General features: G+C 40.2%; 1 protein-coding gene across 1 annotated transcript in view; it reads left to right on the top strand.

Moving 5' to 3' along the window:
- The window catches only part of LOC130679762 (cAMP and cAMP-inhibited cGMP 3',5'-cyclic phosphodiesterase 10A-like), a 108,178-nt gene that overhangs the window by 42,408 nt on the left and 43,253 nt on the right, over window positions 1-22,517 (top strand). The window contains exons 11-15 of the mRNA XM_057489202.1: window positions 60-152; window positions 2,544-2,730; window positions 11,393-11,535; window positions 13,490-13,573; window positions 14,529-14,679. Of these exons, the coding sequence (XP_057345185.1) occupies window positions 60-152; window positions 2,544-2,730; window positions 11,393-11,535; window positions 13,490-13,573; window positions 14,529-14,679 (658 nt within the window). The remainder of the gene's footprint in view (window positions 1-59; window positions 153-2,543; window positions 2,731-11,392; window positions 11,536-13,489; window positions 13,574-14,528; window positions 14,680-22,517) is intronic.

Below are 22,517 nucleotides of genomic sequence, written 5' to 3'. Positions count from 1 at the left end.
TTCAAATTATTCTACAACATCTGTATTTTGACTAGCATCCCTCTCTTTCATATGTGCAGATTTTCAATTGAGAAAGGGATTGCTGGTCAAGTAGCAAGAACAGGGGAAGTCCTGAACATTCCAGATGCCTATGCAGACCCTCGCTTTAACAGGTAAGAGACAGCCTGTGTCCTAGGTGAGTTCCTCCCGCCCTGTCCCCTTGTCTGAAGCCTCACAGTGCATCTGCAGGCCCCACCTCCCAGCTACTAGGTCCCTCTCCCGTGGCGCTCTGGAACCAACTCCATTTGTGGCCTGTGTTTTCAGATGTGTAGTATATGATGGACTCTAAGCCATTAATGATACCCAGCTAGAGGAGTTTAAAACATTATGAATGCAACAGAAAAACTAAATTTATAAAGTTGCTACTTTTTTATTACAGCATCATCATTTTATCCTGAGCATGTTCCCCCTCAAACCTTACCTTAAAAGTGACACATAACGAGAAAAGTACCCACTTCGAATCCTAGCTCTGTCATTTATTAGCTCCAGAATGACCTGGCGTAAGTTATTTAATCTCTCTCTGCTCAGCTTCCTCATGTTCAAAATGGGTACAATAATGCCTGTTTTGCATTTCTTTTTAAGATTAAAGATAATATTCCATAATGATGGAATAAAAGCAAAAAGACTGCTTTTACCTGACACAAAATAGGAATTCAGGAAGTTGCATCGCTTGTTTCATATTTGGATATTAAGACAGTTTATAAATATGTTTTGTTTTGTTTTGGGTTCCTTTGGTGAACTAAAAACCACATTATGTAATCTGATCTTAATAAATCTCTAGAAATCACAAGTCTCAAGACTGATGTCATGACTGTTAGTACATAATAGTTGAAGTATTTTGACAGCAGTGTTGAGTTAATGCAAACATTTGGTTTACTTTAAGACACTTAAATAACATAAGTAATAGGAAGCTTTTCCAGACACTTGATTGATTAATGTCAAGTATATGCAACTCGTATATATAACACAGCTATACCTGAATAACAGTAACATGGATTGTCAGTAAATAAAGAATATGCTGAAAATCTGTTTTTCTTTAATTTTTGTTATTTTAGTCTTTAAATATTGAAAATATTTATAAATCCTTATATAAAACCTTTGATAAAAATTTATGGGTCAACTATTAAGAACATGAAAAGGCAAGCAATAGATGTGAGAAAAATTTGCAAAGCCTGCATCTGACAAAATACTGTATTCAGAATATATAAACAACTCTCCCAACATAATAAATAAATTAACCCAATTTAATAAATAGGACACAAGATTCTAACAGGCACTTCATAAGATACATGAATAGCAATTAAACATGTGAAAAGATGTTTGACACAGGGAAATGTAAATTTAATTGTCAGTGACATCCCACTACACACCAAGTTAAGTGGCTAAGATTTTAAAAGATTGACATTAACAATGGTAGGCAAGTATCTGGAGAAGCTTGGTCCTTGTGCTTTGCTGATGGGAATGTGTAATGGTACAGCCACTTTGGAAAACAGCTTCAGTTTCTTGTAAAGTTAAGCATGCATTTACTGTACTCAGCTCCACCCCTAGGTATCTCTCCAAGAAAAATAACAACTGTCCACATAAAGATTTGTATGCAGATCTTCAAAGCAGCATTATTTGTAACTGCCCCAAACTGGCCATTAACAAATAATAATGTCCATTAACTGGTGGATGGATAAATGAAAGATGGAGTACTACTTAGCAGTGAAAAGGGTGGAACTGCTGGTACGTGCAGCAGCATGGGTGAATCTCACAAACACTGAGCAAAAGATACTGGGCACAAAAGAGTGCCATCTGTCCACCTACCCTTAGTTAGATCATTTCTTCTATGGAACTTAGTCTTATTTTCAAAAAACATTTCCTCTAAATCAGGAGTCAGCAGACCTTTTGTATTAAGGATCAGGTAGCAAGTATTGGGTTCTTTTAGGCCATAATGTCTCTGTCACAAGCCTTCAGCTGCCTTGTAGGGTGGTTGCAGTCCATTAAGGAATGGCACAGTTATATTCCATTAACACTGTTTACAAAACAGGACAGGGCTGGTTTGGCCTATAGGTGGTGGTGTGCTGACCCCTGCTCTGAATTTTTAAGGTGATAACTCCCATTAAACTTTGTTCATTTAACAAGTACATCTCTCATAAATATGACCAGGTTCAAAGGAATATGTCATTTTACCAAATTCATTACATTTTTCCTCTGAATCTACAGTTTGTCTGTGTTTGCAGTGCTAGATCCTGAAAACCAAAGAATCAGCTGAAAGCTTCCTAGAGACTATTCTGGAAAACAAAGAACAAATTGGTTAGAATAATTTGGAAAAGGGTTTAATGAAACACTTTCAAATGTCACATTGTCCTTGAATTTAGAAGCTAGCAGTTCCACTACAGTTACTTGTAGCTGATGCCCATAAATTGTGAATGGATTTGAGATTTATGGTAGGAAGCATAGCTTATTTTCTTCTGCTTGTTTTTCCTTTTGTGGTGGTGTTTCCTTCCTTGATCTTGCCACAGAGAAGTAGACCTGTACACGGGCTACACCACCCGGAACATCCTGTGCATGCCCATTGTGAGCCGAGGCAGCGTGATAGGGGTGGTGCAGATGGTGAACAAAATCAGTGGCAGTGCCTTCTCCAAAGCGGACGAAAACAACTTCAAGATGTTTGCTGTCTTCTGTGCTTTAGCCCTACACTGTGACAACGTAAGTAATATTTGCTTAAATACCCTTCTGACTGCTCAGTATTAATTTTTAAGTTTTTAAATAAAGTAGTTTAAGTCTTTTTTTTTCCATTTAGATTTCCTTTATGAACCAGAAACAGTGACTCCTGGTTGTACATATTTTGGGAAATATCTTAAAATGCTTTGCAAGAAAAAAATCTAGTATTTTGCATTTATTTCATAAGGTGTGAATTCGTTAAAAAGAAAAATAATGTTAGTGTAAAGGTAAAATGTTCAAGCACAAAGTCTTATACTTCACAATATCTGCTGAGATGAATACGGAAAACATTGTCTAAAACCTCATTGTACGTCATGTGCCCTGCATTTGATATAGTCATAAGAATGGGAGTAATGACTCACACTTTAACCCCCACCTGGGAAGGTTTCCTTGGGAGAAGTAAGGTTTCCTTGGGAGAAGTGAGGCAGCCACTTAGCTGTTGGTCAGACATGTTACAGGTGTTAATTCATGTAATCCTCACAGCAGGCCATCAGGGTCCCTGGGTAACAAATTGAGGGTCCACTTATTTTATAAAGTCTCACTTTAAAATGCTTGAATTTATCATCTTTCTTTTACATTTCTGTATTTTAAATGAGTTAAACATTTAGCATTCTAAACTCTAGTAATCCTTAATGACAGTGCTGACATTTTGAAGTTAGGAAAAATATCACTAACCTTTTTATAGCTAAACCAATGTAATGGGAGTTAGCAGTTTGATAATCTAGAGAACTTGCCATTTTGGAAATAGAACTGATTTCCACTAAAGCAACTATATAACCAATGGAAATAGCTGAGAGATGATTAGAAGCAAAAATGGCCAGAAACAATATTCTGGTGACTAGGGAGAACCGCTCTGTATTCAGTGGTACTGTTTAGTGAGAGTCGCCTCCTTTCTGGGCCTGCCGTGAGCACTGCGGGAGCCCTCATGTCCCTTAGCTCCTCAGAGGTAAACTTGGGCAGGGGTCAGACACTTTCTGCTTCAGACATTTTCTGTACCTATGTATCTCCTTCATAAATAAAAATGCAGCTTACATTTGTTTAGTGTAAAAAATACAGAAGATGTAATTGTCAGTATATTCTGAATATTAATTTCCATCATTTTTTAAATGAATCAGTTGAGTCTGAGTACTGTAGCAACTGGGTACCTGTTGTCCATTACAAGCACAATGATAAGCTCTTAGGACTGGAAAACTTAGCATTGTTCTTTGCTGTGTCTGAATATGTATTTCTCTTATATCACAAAAGGTTTTTCTAATATGTTTTATGCCTTTAAGTAGTGTGTTAACTACCCTAATATTGCAAACAAACCTGTATAATAAGTTAAAAATTAATTTTGGCTTGGTGTAGTATATATCAGTATTAGTATACATGTGATCAAAACAACCATGTTATGAAATCTTGATAAATAATCATTAAAAATTAAAAGTATAAATTATCAGAAATGATTATTTCTTAATGAGGTGGGTGGCTTAAAATGAAAAAATATTTTCCCCCAGGCATCATGAGCATCAGGCAACCACCTTATAATAAGCATTGTCCCAGCAGTTAGTCACATCCATGGGCTCTGTGCCTTTCCCTCAGTGTCCTACTTGTTTCCAGGGAACGTACATGCATACTTGTTAAGATCATAGATGTGAAAAAGCTTTGTGCAATAGTTAGTGCCTTTTAATTGTTTGCCATTATTGAGTCAGGTTAAGCATGTTGGTTGTAGGAAATTCAAAATATTTCTGTAGAAGCATGTTTCCTCTATGAAAAAGCTTGTAATATTGAATGTGGTAATTTAGCAGCATATTTTATTGTTACTCAGCTCAGTGGAGATTTGGTTAAAGGGTCTGTCTGTCCATGAGCCAGAGTACATTGCCACACATACTCTTATCTGTATTCTTAGTTCATCTGTAGTTCTGTTAGATTGTTTCCCTTTTATTGGATTAAAGGGCATGTCTCTAATTGGCAATATCTCCATTTCATTTTTAACAGATAACTAATAGTACTGTCAACAGAAAACCGTTTAAAAAGACTCAAATTATGCAGACATACTATGATTTTAAAAAAAAAGCCTGATATGCAAAAAGCCAACAGGATAGTGCTACCAGTTATGTATTTTGCCTAGAAAAGAGAGGCCTGTAAAGCAGATGAGCACTGTGCATTTTGGATCAGAAGACGTTTACCACTAAAGGAATGTGGAAAAAGTCATCATCAAAATGAAAACAATTGGCTAGGGATAAATTTAATAAATGGTTCAATCTTTATTCCTTCCCGAATTCGGCACCAGATGGTGCATATAAGATGACCATCATCAGCTCTACTCTTCTTTGATGTAACACTTACTCTGTGACAGGCACTGTTTTGGACACTACATAGAAAGCTCATTGAGTTAGTCTCCTGGCGGTCCCCAGCAAGGTTACTATTACTGCATTTGAAGTAAAGAAAGGACGCAGAGACCTTGCTGTGCAGTGAGGGATGGAGCTGGGGTCTGAGCATGAGGGCTGGCTCCAGCCCCCGGGTGCCGCTTCACTCGTGTTGGGACGCATGGGTGCAGAATCATGTTTCTTGTCTTTTTATTCTCTTTGCTTTGGAACCTAACACCAAAAATAGTCGTTGTACTTTTTTCCCCATTGGGTTCACATCAAGCAAAGGATTCGGAGACTTCTCCCATCCCATTGGCCCGTCTCAGCATGAAAAGGTTTCTCTGGTGTTGTGTATAGCGCTTGCTTGGGCCTGTCTTTAAGAAAGACAGTATTCTGAACACTTCTCAGGATTCTGCCAAGGAAAAAGAAGCATTCTTTTGCATTCTGGTGCTGTGGTTTCCATAATCTAGAATAGCTGTACAGGCATAGAAGTCACATGCCACATGGTAGATTTTTGCAACAGTATAATTTTAATCTCTCAGTTATTTTTCATCATCTCAGCTCTTAAGGACACTAGTCTTGCTGATTCCTCCTTGTGTCGGTCTCTTCTTTCTGGGATTGATTCATTCAGCCATTTGTTTACTTATTTATTTGATATTTACTCACTCAAATTGATCGGGAATTTCACCCCTGTGGGGGACTTCTATGCCCAGATTTTGTAATTTTCTCTATGTACCCCAAATATTCCTTGTTCTGGGCCCATTTTTTTGTTTAATTTCTCAGTTTGAAATTCTTACAGTATGTTAAAAGTAAAACTTTGGAAACTACAACTATATTTTCCCAGTGGAAAGAGACTGTTTCCTTCCCACAGCTCTGAGCAAGGACAGGCTTCTGTCCTCCTCACAGAACTCTCAATCCAGCAGCCCCGCACGCAGCCACGGCCAAGCCCCCCTCCCTCCAACCCCAGGACCATGCGGCACAGCCTCTGCAGGCTCTGGTGTCACCCTGGTCCCCTGCAGCTCTGTGTTATGCTACTGAGTAAATAGCAAAAGGTTTCTTTTTCAGTACTTTCCATATCTGTATGGAGTATGTCTTGGATTTTATTTCTAGGATTTGTTGAGAGAACCAAATTAGTTTTATTAATTATATCTTTTAATGCTATTGTCAAGCATCATATTAAAATGTGTATTTTAACAAATATTTTGTCAGATATGAAATGTGAATTAAGTAGCTGGGGGAAAAGAGTACGCAATTTATAATAGGACAACTATCATTACGCCTCAGACTTTCCTGGGAGTTAAACTAGAATCTTGTGGATTACCTAAACCCCATGGTAAGTCCAGCTGTGAAAAACGAAAGAGTCTATTTGTAGTGTTTCCCAATTTCTGCAGAGTACATACTCCCAGTATAGACAGTTTCGGTCCCCTACGTGGCATCCTGAATGCTGATTTGGGAAGAAAGGTGCATAGCTGGCTCTTGCAGGACAATGCAGCATGCCATTGCTGCTCAGGAACAGGTCCCCAGCTAGAGCGTAACGGAGCCGACTGGGGCTGCAGCATCGTGCTGGTGTCCGTCAGAGATGGGTCACAGGCACAGCCAGCAGCCTGAGAGCTTACAGGCCACCTGCCTGAGTGTGTGCCAATGTGTATTGTTCTACTGACCCCTCAAGTGTTCCCTGGGGTAAATGCTGCAGTGTCCACAGTCTACAGAGGGGATCTGGTCTCAGACTAATTCAGTACCTTGCTTAAATGTATAGAGAGAGTAAATGTCAGAAGGAGATTGAGGCCAGGAGGATGATCTGGGTCTTTGTTGCTTTGCCTTTCAGAGACCCCAGACCCACTGTGAGCACTGATCACACTAGGGTGTCCTCTAAACACAACCTTTACCAAAGGTACTGACAGTTATTGTGGAAATGGGCCAAAGGAAGGACATTGAAAAGCATGATTCATGAAGTGTTCTCATATGCCATAAGCAGGGATACCCTCTTGTAAAACTGTAGGTGGTTGTGTTTTTACCTTGTGATAGAAAACTGCTCTGTAATATTCCTGTTTCCTGGGTGTCTTTGCTCTGTCTTCTGGGCCTTTTTTTTCTCCTAGAGCCCAAGGTTGGCATGCATCAAGGTAAATGGTGGCTGCCTCCCCTGGTAGTCTCTTCAGCTGGACAACGAGTCCAAGGCTAATTACTCAGCTACCATTGGCAAAGAATTTTTGCAAAATCAGCTTAAAAAGACAGCCTCATCTTCTACCTTCATTAATAATTTGGAAGTAGGATGAATAAGATAATTTACTAATAACCCTATATTATGTTATTTTCCAGTAATCATATTCAAGGTTATTTAGAAAATGGGAACTAAAATATCTATACAATTTTCCAAAAATAATTATTTTTCACCATAAAGTTAAAATGTATGTCACTTAACTACAATGATTACAAAATAACACATAAATAAATATAACTCTAAGTTAAAAAGTGTATATATTTACAAACATTATAAATTTATGAGCAAATTCATAATATAAGTTTATAAATTTATGTTATTTTTAAAATTCATTCTGACTGGAGGTCATACGCTTGTGAAATGATGAGAGAGGCATAGCCGCCTTGGAGGGCTTGTGAGACTTGTGTGAACTGGTGCCCAGACACGCACGCGGTCTGCTGCTGCGTCCTGAGTGGGTGACAGGCTCACTGACCACGAAGCAGTGCTGCTCAGCTGCCTGACGTGGTTGCTTTCCCGCAGCATTACACTGCAGTACGGGTTGCCCAAATCGTTTCAAGTACTGAGGAAGTCCTGTACACTATTCACCCCCCTCCAGCATCTACTGGAGCCCCTCAGATGGAGTACAAGTGACATCCACTGAGGTGTAGGTTGAAAGTGTGGAAACTTCTCGGGATATGTTTTAGGTAAATGATGTTAAAGAAAGTCCATTTTCTTGATTACTGATGCTTGGATGGTGTGTGCATCAGGTGGCCACGTCTTGTCCAGGATCAGCCTCTGTGACAGCGTGGGCCTTCTGCAGTGGGGAAAAGGTGATGGTGGTGGCGAGCCCATGCTTTTAAACCCGATCCAGACTCCTCCTCAGTCGAATTGCAGGGGCTCATTTCCCAGTTGGCCAAGCAATTCGCAGTTATGAAGATGGCTTTGGAGTCACACTTCCAAGTGCTGCCCAGGGACTTGTGGTAGCAGGTACTTGGAGTAGCTAAGGGGGTCAGACATTGTTTCCATGTATGTCTTACACAAAAAGGTAATTATTCCAACTTTGCTGATCTTTGCTGATGAGAATTGACAGTCAATATTTTGTTACTTAGAAGATATATTCAAAGAAATAAGCATTAACTGAACTTTCAAACTGCAAGTGACATTAACAATGAATATGAAAATAATTGCTTTTCCAAATAAACTCATGCTATAAAGAAAGCACTTTGAAAACAGATGTTTACAATTTGTTTCATCATCATGTGACTTTTTTGCTGAACTTTATGTATCACATACCCAAATTATGACACACTTAAAAACACTAGGAACAAAAAATTTTTAAGTAGCTTACTGAGGTTTATAAATATACAATGAACTGCGAATGTTTAGAGTGTATAATTTGACGGCTGTATATTCACACACCGCAATGCAGCCCCCACCACAGTCACAGCAACAGATGTATCCAGCACCTCAAGAAGTTCCTGGGCGCCCCTGGGAATCTGTCCCTTGTAACTTGCCCCTTCTTCATTCCCCTGGTTTCAGGTAACCAGTGATCTGCTTTCTGTCACTATAAATTGCTTTGCATTTTCTAGAATTATTTTATATAAAGGGGATCATAAAATCTGTATTACTTTTGTCTGACTTCTTTCACTCAGCATAATTATTCTGAGATTCATCCATGGCATCGCATGTATAAATAGCTCATTTCTTTTTATTACTGAGTCTTCCATCATATGGATATACTGTGAGCTGTTTATTTAGTCACTTGTTGACAAACATTTGAGTTATTTCTAGGTTTTGGCTATAACAGATAAAGCTGCAATGAACATCTGTTCACAAGTCTGTGTATAGGCATATGCTTTTATTTCCCTTGACTAAATTCTTAGATATGAGATGGCTGGGTCATATGGTAGGGAATATTGAAGAAACCGCCAAACTGCTTTGTACCCCGTATGTTTGCAGCCTCATTGCATGTGTTACTCCACAGATAACCATCTCCATGTCTTCTTTGGTGAAGCATCTTCTCAATCATTTGCCTATTTTTTGTTTGTGAATGTTTGTTTTCTTATTATTGAGTTTCAATAGTTCTTTATATATTGTAGATAAAAGTCATTTGTCAGGTAGGTTATTTGCAAATATTTGCTCCCAGTGTTTGTCTTGTCTTGTTATTCTCTTAACGGTTTCTTTCAGAGAGCAGTTCTTAATTTTGAAGAAGTCCAGTTTATCAAGTTTTCCTTTTGTGATAATGCTATCAACATTGTTTCAAAGAAATATTTGCCTAACCTAAGGTCACAAAGATTTTCTCCTACATTTTCTTCTAGAAGTTTTATAGTTTTAGATTTTGTATTTGGATCTATGATCCATTTTGAGTACATGTTTGTGTTTGGTGCAAGGTAAGTACTTATTTCCTTACTTTGTACAAGGCTGTCCAGTTGTCCCAGCACCAGTGCTGTGCAGGCCAGCCTTTCTCCACTGTCTGGCTTCTGCACCCTTGTTGAAAACCAGCTGACCACATATATTAGGAGCATTATGTCCACATGATGAACTGACCCCTTTTTCATTTGAATCGACCTTTATCTCTGTAATAGTCTTGGCTGTGAAATCTACTTTATCGGATATTAACATAGCCATTCCAACTTTGTTTTGACTGGTGTTGAATGCTGTATCTTTTTTATCCTTTCACTTTTACCCTCTTAGGGTCTTTATACTTTAATTAAGATTCTTGTAAACAGCATAAGTTAGGTCTGCTTTTTTATCAATCTGTTAGTCTTTGCCTTTTAATTGGGATATTTGGACCATGGATGTTTTATGTTTAGGTGTAAATCCACTGTCTTGTTATTTGTTTTCTGTTTGTTCCATCTGTTCTTCCCTTTACCTCTTTTCTTCCTTTAAAATTGAATGCTTTTTATTATTTTATTTTATGAAAGAGTTTTTAACTTGTTAAAAATCTCCCTAACAAAGAGTTTCATTGAGCTTTATTGGTTTTGAACTTGTTTGATAATATATAAAGATGTAACTAATTAGCTTGCAGGGTTAACTGATTGACATCAGGGAAAATGCAAATTTATCTGAATTTCCACCAAAACTATTATTGGTTAGGGAACAAAATCATATACTAATTAGCTTGCAGGGTTAACTGATTGACATCAGGGAAAATGCAAATTTATCTGAATTTCCACCAAAACTATTATTGGTTAGGGAACAAAATCATATACTTTTAAGAATGTCCCTTGCTACCTTGACTTCATTTGGGGTCATATACTTTTGGCATATCTTTCTCAAGCAGTATAACTGAAAATCTAAGCATTGAAATAGGCCTTACCTTTACCAGCTCACAAAGTAGTAGAGAAAAAACTTGACAATTGATAATTAAAATGTACAATTGTGTAGTAAAAACAAAAAATTCTTGTTCAGTAAGTAAAATATCTTTTAAGTACATACTTTTTATCTTTTCAAATTTCTATTTTAGTTTGTTTTATAATATAAGCAATGTATTAGCACAGTGCATGTGTATACAATTGCCAAAGGAGCATACATTTATTGGGCACACATCTCCGAAATTCTTCCACCTATAAAGGACTTCGGTCAAACCTTTTTGAGATTCCCTGGACTAGAGGATTTTGAGATCATCCAGAACTAAGCTAAATATTTTTAAAAGGCAGAAAAAATACTGTAACTCTTGACTCAGTTTCTTTCTTAGTCCGTTTGGGCTGCTAGAACAAAACGCCCTAGACTGGGTGGTTTACAGACACCTGACATTTGTTTCTTGCAGCTCTGGAGGCCAAGAGGCCAGGTTCAAGGTACCAGCAGATAAATACCAAGTAGTCTCATGAGCCAAAGATAATGCCTAGTAAACAGACATTTGTTAGAATTTAATGTCTTTAAAACAAATGCGATTAAAAAAAAAATACTTGTTTTGTATCTAGAAAGTCGTGTGTGGTATCTTCAGTGTACGTGGGAATGTATAGTAATAGCTAGTGGTAGTGATAGCAGTTAGGTCTCAGTTATAGTTCTGATTCTTCCCTACCAAATTTTCACCTTTAATGGCATAATTACTTTAAAGCATCTTCTACTTTATTTTTTATTCATTGGGTTTGCTTTCCAGATGTATCACAGAATCCGTCATTCCGAGTGCATTTACCAGGTGACCATGGAAAAGCTATCCTACCACAGCATCTGCACTGCCGAGGAGTGGCAGGGCCTCCTGAGCTTCAGTCTCCCTGTGCGTCTCTGCAAAGAAATCGAATTGTGAGTATTGGTCTTGTCAGTTTCTTGAGAAACAGATTTTGTATTTGATTGAACTTAAAGTGAAATGGGTGTACAATTAGAATTAAGAGCGTAGTTTCATGTGTTGCTATTTGCTCTTCTAAGGTGATTCCAAATCTTATGGTAGGACTTGGAAATAAAGGGCAGATGTCATTCTCTTCAGAGAAAGTCTGAACATGATTTTGATATGAAACCTAAACATTAGTTTTTCTTGTTAGCCTTTTGAACACTTTACACCATGTAGTATTTAATGTTCAAAATGGCATTTAATGTTAGATAATTAAAGTTTTCATTTCTATACAAATTTATGAATTTGTGAATTTAGTACTAATTCATTCAACTTTTACACTCTGTTTTCTAATTCTTGCTGATACTATAAATCTCTGGTGGTAGGACCTATGATTATTTGTATTCTCATTATAAGTGCAAGCTAACACTACTTAACACATAAATAAATCATCCAAAGTGACCCAGCGCTGATCATTTGCCTTGTAATCGGAAATACAGTATTGTTAACTCAGTAAAGGAGGCCATTAGACTGGCAGCTGTAACGCCCTGGTGCCCTGTGTAAGGAAGCCAAAATCTAAGTCTGTAAGTGCCTCAAGGTTATGAGGTGGAAACCTGAGGAGACCCACTTGGGAACAGCTGACCCAGTGAAGCTGCCGCTGGGCCACAGCCTTCCGCCTCTGCCCCTGCCCCTGCCCCTCTCCTTGGATGGGGTCCCCTGGCTCCTGTCTGCAGGGCGCGGCCAACCACTTCTGGTTTGGTGCTACCCTAAACCAATGGATTTTTGTTCAGATAGACTCATAAGACTTTTAAAATGCCTCAGTTTATCTTTTAATACTATATATATTATATACTGTGATTTTATAAGAAATAAATGTATTTGGTCTTTGTATCTAGCTCCTGGCACAGAGCTCCTAGAACCCTGATTATTTCCTGAGTGGTTTGGGTCAGAGAGGTGACTTTTGTTAGCCATAGTAAACCTCTTTTAAGCACACTTAGTAGTGTTGATGCTAATGAGTGATTCCTGGAGGGCTGGTCTGGGTGCCTGAGGAACAAGCCCTGAGATGGGACGGTGGAATAGTCAATCCCACTCTGGACTCCTGCCTCCAGGGAGCCAGGAGGGGATTCAGTTAATCGCCAATGACCAGTGATTTAATCAATCTCACATATGTAGTAGAACCTTCCCAAACCGTAAACAAGGGGTTCAGAGAACTTCCAGGTTGGGGAACACAACACGCGGGGTCCTAGGGAGGTGGTGCCTCCAAAGGGGCATGGGCGCTCTGCACCCACCCCATGCATCTGCCCTCTGGGGCCCCTGCAGCTGGCTGTTCCTGAGCTCTATCCTTAGTAATAAACCCGTGACAGTAAGTAAGGTGCAGCCCGGAGTTCTGTGAGCTGTACTCGCACATCATCAGACCTGAGGCGGGGCCGGGGGAGCCTCTGGCACAGGGCTGCTGACCCGCGGCCTGTACTTGCAGTGGCCCTCACAAGCAGGGGCGGTCTGTGGGACTGAGCCCTTCACCTGTGGCCTGTGAACTGAGTTGTATGGCACCCCATTGGTGTCCCCGAAGAACTGGAGAATTACTTGGTGTGGAAAACTACACATTTGTGTCAAAAGTGTTGGAACTAGAGAAAAATGGTTTATTTTAATTCTTTACTGTTCTGTTTATTTGGGTTAAAATGTTAGTAACTAAATTACCAAATGAAAAATAGCTAATAATGAGATGAAGTTCTTCAGGGAATATGTGGCCTTTCCTCCTGGAAACCTTTACTACAGCAGAGGTGTGACTGAGCAGGCAGGGAAAGAGATGGCAGAGTGCCCAGTGCTTTTTAGTTTCTTGATAGACCAGAAGGGAAATTACTTCCTTTACTTGCTGTTATGTCTTTCCGCACTACATTTACTAATCAACCTCCCTGTTTCTCATTTCAGATTCCACTTTGACATTGGTCCTTTTGAAAACATGTGGCCTGGATTTTTTGTCTATATGGTCCACCAGTCCTGTGGGACATCCTGGTATGAATGACTTAGAAACTTCTATTTAAACCACTGAGTTGATCCGACCTCTCCCCACCACCTAATGCCTGGACACTTCCTTGGTTTATAATTATCTTAAAATGTGCCATATATAAAATATTTTTTCTTAATATTTAAAAAGGGCTAAGATTGTTGAACAAATTGCCTTAAAGGCTTGCCTTTTAAATTGCTGTTTTAAAAGGATGCCCACAGGACAGCTAACACCACTTATTTGTTAGATATCAGTTGGCAGTTTGACCAGTTGGAACTCTTAAAATGACACATCTTTATACTTAAAGGACATTTAAAAATATCCAGTGTAGAAAAAGGTATATATTTTTAGAAGTATTATGAACTCTAATCCCTGGCATTTCAAAGAGCCCTGTTTTATATTGATGAGCTTTTGTTTTAATCTTCAGTCCATTGAGAGAGTTGGTAGGGTGTAAAAGTAGTATAAATACATGATAATATAAAAATAAAATATAATATAGTACAAAAACGTATTTCATATTCTTCCATGTACTGTGTCAGGTTTTGGATATGGTCATTTGCCACTTAATAATTTGAGCAGACCATAATAATACAGGATTCTTTCTGAAAGGATAATCACCCATCTAGAATATCCTCGTGGTATGTACATTTGCATTTCATGGATGTGAACACGATTTTTGAAAATTATTAGGTCAGAATACCCTGGGGCAAGATGAAAATAGGCTGTCACATGTTGAGCACTGAGATGTAGGAAATGCCCGTGAGGTCAGGCAGGCCGTGCAGCTAGTGATGGTCCCCTGCAGGCTGACTGGCCTCTGCTTCCTCCCTCCTGGGCCAGTCACTAAATCAGAGCAGACGGACCAAAGGGGCTTCCTCCCTCAGCCGGCCAGAGACCCGGCGTGTGTGTCTGAACCAGGATCCTCTCCTGGAATGTATGACTCATAACATTTTCTCTTCCACAAAGCTTTGAGCTGGAAAAGCTGTGTCGCTTCATTATGTCTGTGAAGAAAAACTACCGGCGGGTTCCTTACCACAACTGGAAGCATGCGGTCACTGTGGCCCACTGCATGTATGCCATACTCCAGAATAGCCACGGGCTCTTCACCGACCTCGAGGTAGGTGTGCACACACTCCTCTGCTCCACTGCGCACAACCTGAGTGTTCAAGCAAATCCTACACATCGGGAGCCCATTTATGAACTGCAGAGGTGACATTTTTTTTCCAGGACGAGTTTTGGTTCAGTAAATTAATGGGAGCACGCTCTTTAGATGGCTGTGCCTGAACATTCTTCATGTCATTGTACAAAAGAAATGTAGATAGAGAAGTTCCAACTGCACCAAAATATCTCCAAGGAAGCACTAATTTTTATAGTCTTTCTTCCCTGTTAAATAAAGCTTATCTTTTCTGAAAGGGTATAAACAAAGCAAATTTTTCTCATTGCCCTGATGTGCCCTGAATAATGTAGACATGTCCTACTGATTTGAACCCCAGAGCATTAAACATATTAAGACCTAATGCTTATTTGACCTTTTCTAGGAGACGGGCTCTGTGATGCTTCACTAATTTACTCCATTTGCATACCCAGACTCACTGATACCATCAAAGATTTGGAGATGGCCTAGCTGTTCCTACCCTGCTGGCAAACCCCCTCCTCCCAGCCCAGCCCAGTGCTTGGTGATGGGGGTGCCTTAGCCCCGCCATGCTGATCCCCTGGTCTGGACCATCCTTGCCACCACGCATGTCCTCTCCCCACATGGTCCCAGTAATGCCGACAGAAGCCCTGAGTTGAATCTCCTCTTCTCTTTTCCTCTGTAAAACTGGTGTCATGCTTCAGGAGACATGTGACTGTGCAGAGAAGGGGGCTGTCATCCGTGATAAAACATTGTGCTTCTCCCAAAGTCCCATTACCCTAGACCCAGTGCTCTCAAGGTTCAGGCCTATCCTTTTTCTATCCCGTCAGACCAAACTCACAATCTAGGCAGGAAACCTAGAAGGGGCCTTTTGAAAAAAAAATACTATTTCAAAGAAAGAGTCAAAATTTTCCTTTTTTAAAATAGTCTTTACATGAGACTTAGGTAGGCTAATAAATTATTTATTGTTTATCATCCTCCCCCAAAAAATAGATGAAATTTGTTATTCTTACAAAATTTTATAAAATCCATTTCACTGAAACCCTATATTTTTGAGACTTTAAACATTTTTTCCATTCAATTCTTTTGAAGGAAGGAATTTAATTGTCTTTTTTGCCATAGGATAACCTGTGAGTTTGAGAACTATAGAAATTATAATTCTAAATTACATTGAAATTTATATTCAGAAATGGAAAATTACAAATGAGAAAAATTTTATTGCTACTACATATGGAATCAAGTATCCTAATTCATTTCTAGAATTAAACATTTTTTCCTAAAAACTGGTTATTTGGCTAAAAATAATCTTAAAACAACATATGTAAATAATCAAACTGTAAAGGGAATATTTAATCTCTATGAGTGCTAGAAATTACTATTTGATTTATTAAAGGAAAATGTTAATATTCAGATGCTTGATTCTGAAATACTTTTAACACTACACATTATATCAGAAACAAAATAGGTAAAAAAGAAATTGGGAAGATGTAGAGGCAGACCTTGTTTTATTGCACTTTGCAGATACTGCCTTTCTTCAGATTAAGTGTTTGTGGCAGCCCTGAGTTGAGCAAATATGTCTGTGGGCACCATGTTTCCAATAGCATTTGCTTACTTTGTGTATCTGTGTCACATTTTGGTAATTTTTGCAACATTTCAAACATTTTCATTAGTGTTACTTTTGTTAGGATGATCTGAGATTAGGGATCTTTGATGTCATTATTGTCATTGTTTTGGGACACCAGGAATGTGCCAGTAGGAGAGCAAATTTAATCCATGAATGTCATGTGTGTTCTGACTGCTCCACTAATTGGCCAGTACCCCCATCTCTGTCCTCTCTCCTGGGGCCTCTCTGTTCCCAGAGACAAAACAGTACTGAAATCAGGCCAGTTAATAAATCTCAATGGCCTCTGAGTGTTCAAGTGGAAGGAGGAGTCACATGTCTCTCATTTTCAATCAAAAGCTGGAAATGATTAAGCTCCGTGAGGAAGGCAGGTCAGAAAGCTGAGAGGCTGAAGTAGGTCTCTTGTGAAGAGCAGCCACATTGGGAAGGCAAAGGAAAAGTTCTTGAAGGAAATGGAAACTGCTCCTCCAGTGAGCACACAAGTGATAACAGTGAGCTGAGCCATCTTTCTTGCTGATAGAGAAAGTTTGAGTGGTCTGGAGATAAGATCAAACCAGCCACAGCACCCCCTATGGCCAAGGCTTCATCCAGAGTAAGACCCTGACTCTCTTCAGTTCTGTGAAGGCTGAGGGAGGGGAGGAAGCGTGAGGAGAAAAGTCTGAAGCCAGCAGAGGTTGGTTCATGAGGTTTAAGGAAAGAAGCGTCTCCACAGCATCTGAGTGCAGGTGAGGCCACAGGAGCTGGTGGAGGAGCTGTAGAAAGTTACCCAGAAGGTCCAGCTAAGATGACTTATGAAGGCGACTCCCCTACACAACAAGATTTCCAAGGTACATGAAACAATCTTCTATTGGAAGAAGATGACATCTAGGACTTTCATAGCTGGAGAGGAGAAGTCAGTGCCTGGCTCATAGCTTCCAAGGACAAGCTGATTCTCCTTTTAGGGGCTAATGCAGCCAGGGACTTTAATTTAAAGCCAGCGCTCACTGACCATTCTGAAATCTTTGTGCCCTTAAAAATTATGCTAACTCTAATCTGCCTCTGCTCTAGAAATGGAAAAACAAAGCCTGGATGACAGTACATATGTTTTCAACATGATTTATTGCATATTATAAGCCCACTCTTGAGACCTACTGCTCAGAAAAAAGGATGTCTTTCAAAATATTACTGCTTACTGATAATGCACCTGGTCAGCCAAGAGCTCTGGTGGAGACATACAGTGAGATTCATGCTCTTTCCATGCCTGCTCACACAGCATCCATTCTGCAGCCTATGGATCGAGGAGAAATTTTGACCTTCAAATCGTATTATTTAAGAAATACATTTCATAAGGCCATGGTACCATAGACAGTGGTTATTCTGATGGATCTGGGCAAAATAAATTGAAAAATCTTCTAGAAAAAACATTAAGAATATTATTGATTCCTGGGAAGAAGTCAGAATATCAACATTAACAGGAAGGAGTCTGGAAGAAGTTGGTTCCAACCCTCCTGGATGACTGCAGTGGAGGAAGTCACTGCAGATGTGGGAGAAACAGCTGGAGAACTAGAATTACCAGTGGAGCCTGAAGACAGGACCAAATTGTGGCCATCTCATGATAAAACTTTAAAGGATGAGGATTTGCTTCTTATAGATGGACAAAGAAAGTGGCTTGTTGAGATGGAACCTGCTCTTGGTGAGGATGCTATGAAGATCGTTGAAATGACAACAAAGGACTTAAGAGTATGACAACAGCCTCACTGCTGAAGCAGTGGCAGTGTTAGATAAAGGTGATTCAAATTTTGAAATTCTACTGTTGGTAAAATGTTATCAAAAAGAACAGTGTACTACAGAGAAATCATTCATGAAAGGAAAAGTCAGTTGATGAAGCAAACTTCACCATTGTCTCATTTTAAGAACTGGCCCCAGCCACCCCCGCCTTCAGCAGCCACCACCCTGACCAGTCAGCAGCCGTCCACATGGAGCCGAGCCCTCCACCAGCAAAAGCAGTATGACTCACTGAAAGCTCAGGTGGAGGTTAGCATTTTTTAGCAATAAAGTATCAAAAAAATCATTTTAGTCATTTTATTGAGTTACTTGCCTTACTGTGGCAGTCTGGAATGGAACCTGCAATATCTCTGAGGTGTTTCTGTACATAACAGCTTCATCTACTGTGCAAGATTTTAAAACCTTGAAATGTCTTACCAGATTCATCATGGTTGACACAGCATAAAATACAATCCAAAACCAAAATGATACTTGGAACATAATTAATTCAGTTATCCAAACACCACTGATCACACAGCAATGATAGCATGCAGACGTCATCAGTGTAAGGGTGCTGATGGTCTGGAAACCTTTCTGTGCATTAGCTTGCAGGAGAAACTAGTTATGCTCAGTGAGGATAAGGAAAGAGCAGGGTGGACAGATACAGATAAAGTGGTGGGAATTTCTGCAGATCCCCTTGACTTCATCAGCATTTGCCCTCAGTGGGCTCTGAGTTCACACACCCAAGGGAATGATCCCCTGGATTCCTCTCCAGAACTGGCCCTTCCACTTGACCACGTCCACTGCTTCCACCTGTCCACGGATACTGTCCTTGAAATGCCTCCCTTCTCCTCCACTGCCACGTTGCCTGTCTGCTGGGTGGGCCTATCTGCATGTGGCTTGCTGTGGCACTTCCTTCCTGATCCACCCTCGTGATCTGTGTCTCTACTCAGCTTCCCCCTGATTTCTTAGCTCTTTGCTACATATCTAAGGAAGAGCTGCTGTGCTCAGGTCCCGGCCCCACTCCCTGAGCTTGGTTGGCCAGGACAGGGGCCAGTGTTCAGTGTTTCCTCTGAGTTGCTATCATCCCCTGGCTGCCAGGACGCCCAGCACTCTAGGTCCCCTCTGACCGCGGTGGCTGTTCCTCCTTAATCCTGCCGGGCTTGGATTTGTTTGTTTTTTTTCTGTGATTCTCTTCCCTTAGACTTTTTTTTTATATTAAGGTGTCATTGGTATACAATCTTATGAAGGTTTCACATGAACAGCACTGTGGTTACTACATTCCCCCATATTATCAAGTCCCCCCACATACCCCATTGCAGTCACTGTCCATCAGCATAGTAAGATACTGTAGGGTCACTACTTGTCTTCTCTTTGCTCTACTGCCTTCCCCGTGCCCTTCTCTACATTATGTGTGCTAATAATACCCTTTAATCTCCTACTCCCTCCCTCCTCACCCACCCTCCCCAACCCCTTCCCTTTGATAACCACTAGTCCCTTCTTGGAGTCTGTGATTCTGCTGCTGTTTTGTTCCTTCAGTTTTTCTTTGTTCTTATACTCCACAAATGAGAGATATCATTTGGTACTTGTCTTTCTCTGCCTGGCTTATTTCACTGGGCATAATACACCATCCATGTTGTTGAAAATTGTAGGATTTGTTTTCTTTTCATGGCTGAATAATATTCCATTGTGTATATGGGCCACATCTTCTTTATCCATTCATCTACTGATGGACACTTAGGTTGCTTCCATGTCTTGGCTATTGTAAATAGTGTTGTGATAAACATAGGGGTGCATATGTCTTTTTGAATCTGGGATCATGATTTCTTTAGGTAAATTCCTAGGAGTGGAATTCCTGGGTCAAATGATATTTCTATTTTTAGTTTTTTGAGGAACCTCCATATTGCTTTTTTTTCTTCTTTTATTTTTTTATTTTGGCATCATTAATATACACTTACATGAGCAACATTGTGGTTACTAGATTCCCCCATTATCAAGTCCCCACCACATCCCTTAGACTTCTTAATGTTGGAATTCTTGACAGCTCAAGACTTTGACCTCCTCCACCCACAAATGGCACCCTTGGTGGGTCTAGCCAGTCCTGGAGCCCTAAATGCCATGTGTACACTGACACTTGCCTTTCCCCAAGAAGGTTAGACTTCAGCAGACACCTGTCTACTGAACTTGCAGTCTCCTAACTTTCAACTAAACATTCTGCCTCACTCTGATCTGAGCTCCTGGCCTGTCTCCTCAGCCTACAACACCTGCAACCCTCCCCATCCTGTTGATGCCAGTCTGACCGCTTCTAAGATCCAAAACTTTGCAGCCATGCTTGCCTCCTCTAATCTCTACCCTCCCACCCAGCCCTGCTTTCCTTTCACTCCAGGCTCCCAGAAAACCCTGTTGACTGCCTGCAGGACCAACCAGGCTTTGCTTATATCTTACATTGCTATCATCCTGGTCTAGGCTTCTATTATATATTCACCTGAATTACTAGGAAAGCCCCTCATGGGTCTCCCTTACACCCCTGGAGTTGTTCTCAACACAGTTGCCAGCATGGTGATCTTTTAAAAATGTAAGTTAGGAAAGGATTAAAGATGGTGGCGTGAGAGAACAGACAGAGGCTTCCTCCTAAAACTGGATGTAATTAGAAAATATAGTTGGCATAACTACAGGAAAGAGGATGGTGTCAGACTGCATACACCTGGAGAAAAGAGCAGACCTCACCAAATGGGGTAACGTACCAGAGCTGTGGCTCCGCGGGACCTGAGCCCCTCCCCCACCCCAGCTCACCGGCGGGAGGAAGAAAAACGGAGCAGGGGGGGAGTGGAAGGCTTGGGACTGCTGAATACCTAGCTCTGGAGATCTGCGCTGGAAGCACAAACCTACATTTCATGGTGCTTTCATGAGACTCGCATGACTACCGGGTTGGAAAGTTAATACAGGCAGAGTTCCTGCGGAGACTGGAATTCCAGCCACTTGTGGAAAGCAGGGATCCATACCCGGCTGCTCTGGGACAAAAACTTATACCTGTGTGCTCTGCCCACTGGCTCAGGCAGTGGAGACAGGCACAGCAGCCAGGAGGCGGAGAACAGCTCTTTCCTCCCCCCCCAGGCACCAGTACCGCTCCCCTGCAACCCCCGACATTGCTTCAGGGGCTGAGCAGCTCCAGAGACTACAGCTTATGGACACTAGAGGGCGCCATATACAAACATGAAATGCCAAAGGAACCTTGTCCAGAGTAAAATTATTAATACAACTCCCGAGAAAGATATAAATGATATGGACCTCGTGACTCTTCCTGAAAGGGAGTTCAAAATAAAAATCATCAACATTCTAATGGAGGTATGGAAAGACATCCAAGAACTCAGGAATGAATTCAGGTCAGAGATCCAATCGTTAAATAACACAACGGAGGGTATTAAAAGCAGGTTGGATATGGTGGAGGAGACAATAAATGAAATAGAAACTAGAGAAGAGGAATACAAAGAAGGTGAGGCACAGAAAGAAAAAAGGATCTCTAAAAATGAAAGAATATTGAGAGAACTGTGTGACCAATCCAAGCAGAACAATATTCGCATCATAGGGATACCAGAAGAAGAAGAAGAGAGAGAGAAAGGGATAGAAAGTGTCTTTGAGGAGGTAGTTGCTGAAAACTTCCCCATTCTGGGGAAGGACATAGTTTGTCAGGCCATGGAGATCGACAGATCCCCCAACACAAGGGACCCAAGGAAGACAACACCAAGACACATAGTGATTAAAATGGGAAAGAGCAAGGATAAGGACAGACTGTTAAAAGCAGCCAGAGGCAGAAATAAGATCACATACAAAGGAAAGCCCATCAGACTAACATCAGACTTCTCAGCAGAAACCTTGCAGGCCAGAAGGGAGTGGCATGATGTATTTAATGCCATGAAACAGAAGGGCCTGGAACCAAGATTACTTTATGTGGTAAGATTATCATTTAAATTTGAAGGAGGGATTAAACAATTCCCAGATAAGCAAAAGCTGAGAGAATTTACCTCCCACAAACCATCTCTACAGTCTATTTTCGAGGGACTGCTATATATGGAAGTGTTCCTAAGGTTGAATAGCTGTCACCAGAGGTAATAAAACCACAGTAAAGAAAGTAGAACAGCTAATTACAAAGCAAATGCAAAATTAAATTAACTATCCCCAAACAAAAAGTACAGAATTTGATACCTAATATATAAAGAATGAAGGAAGAAGAAAAAGGAGGAGAAATAGAAAAGAACCTTTAGATTGTGTTTGTAACAGCATACTAAGTTAAGTTAGACTCTTAGATAGTAAGGAAAGTAATCTGGAACCTTTGGTAACCACGAATCTAAAGCTTGAAATGGCAATAAGTATATACCTATAGATAATCACCCTAAATGTAAATGGACTGAATGCACCAATCAAAAGACATAGAGTCACTGAATGGATAAAAAAACAAGAC

This window comes from Manis pentadactyla, chromosome 12, assembly GCF_030020395.1.
Source record: "Manis pentadactyla isolate mManPen7 chromosome 12, mManPen7.hap1, whole genome shotgun sequence".
In the NCBI taxonomy this organism is placed as follows: domain Eukaryota; kingdom Metazoa; phylum Chordata; class Mammalia; order Pholidota; family Manidae; genus Manis; species Manis pentadactyla.
This window is presented reverse-complemented; position numbering and strand designations above follow the sequence as displayed.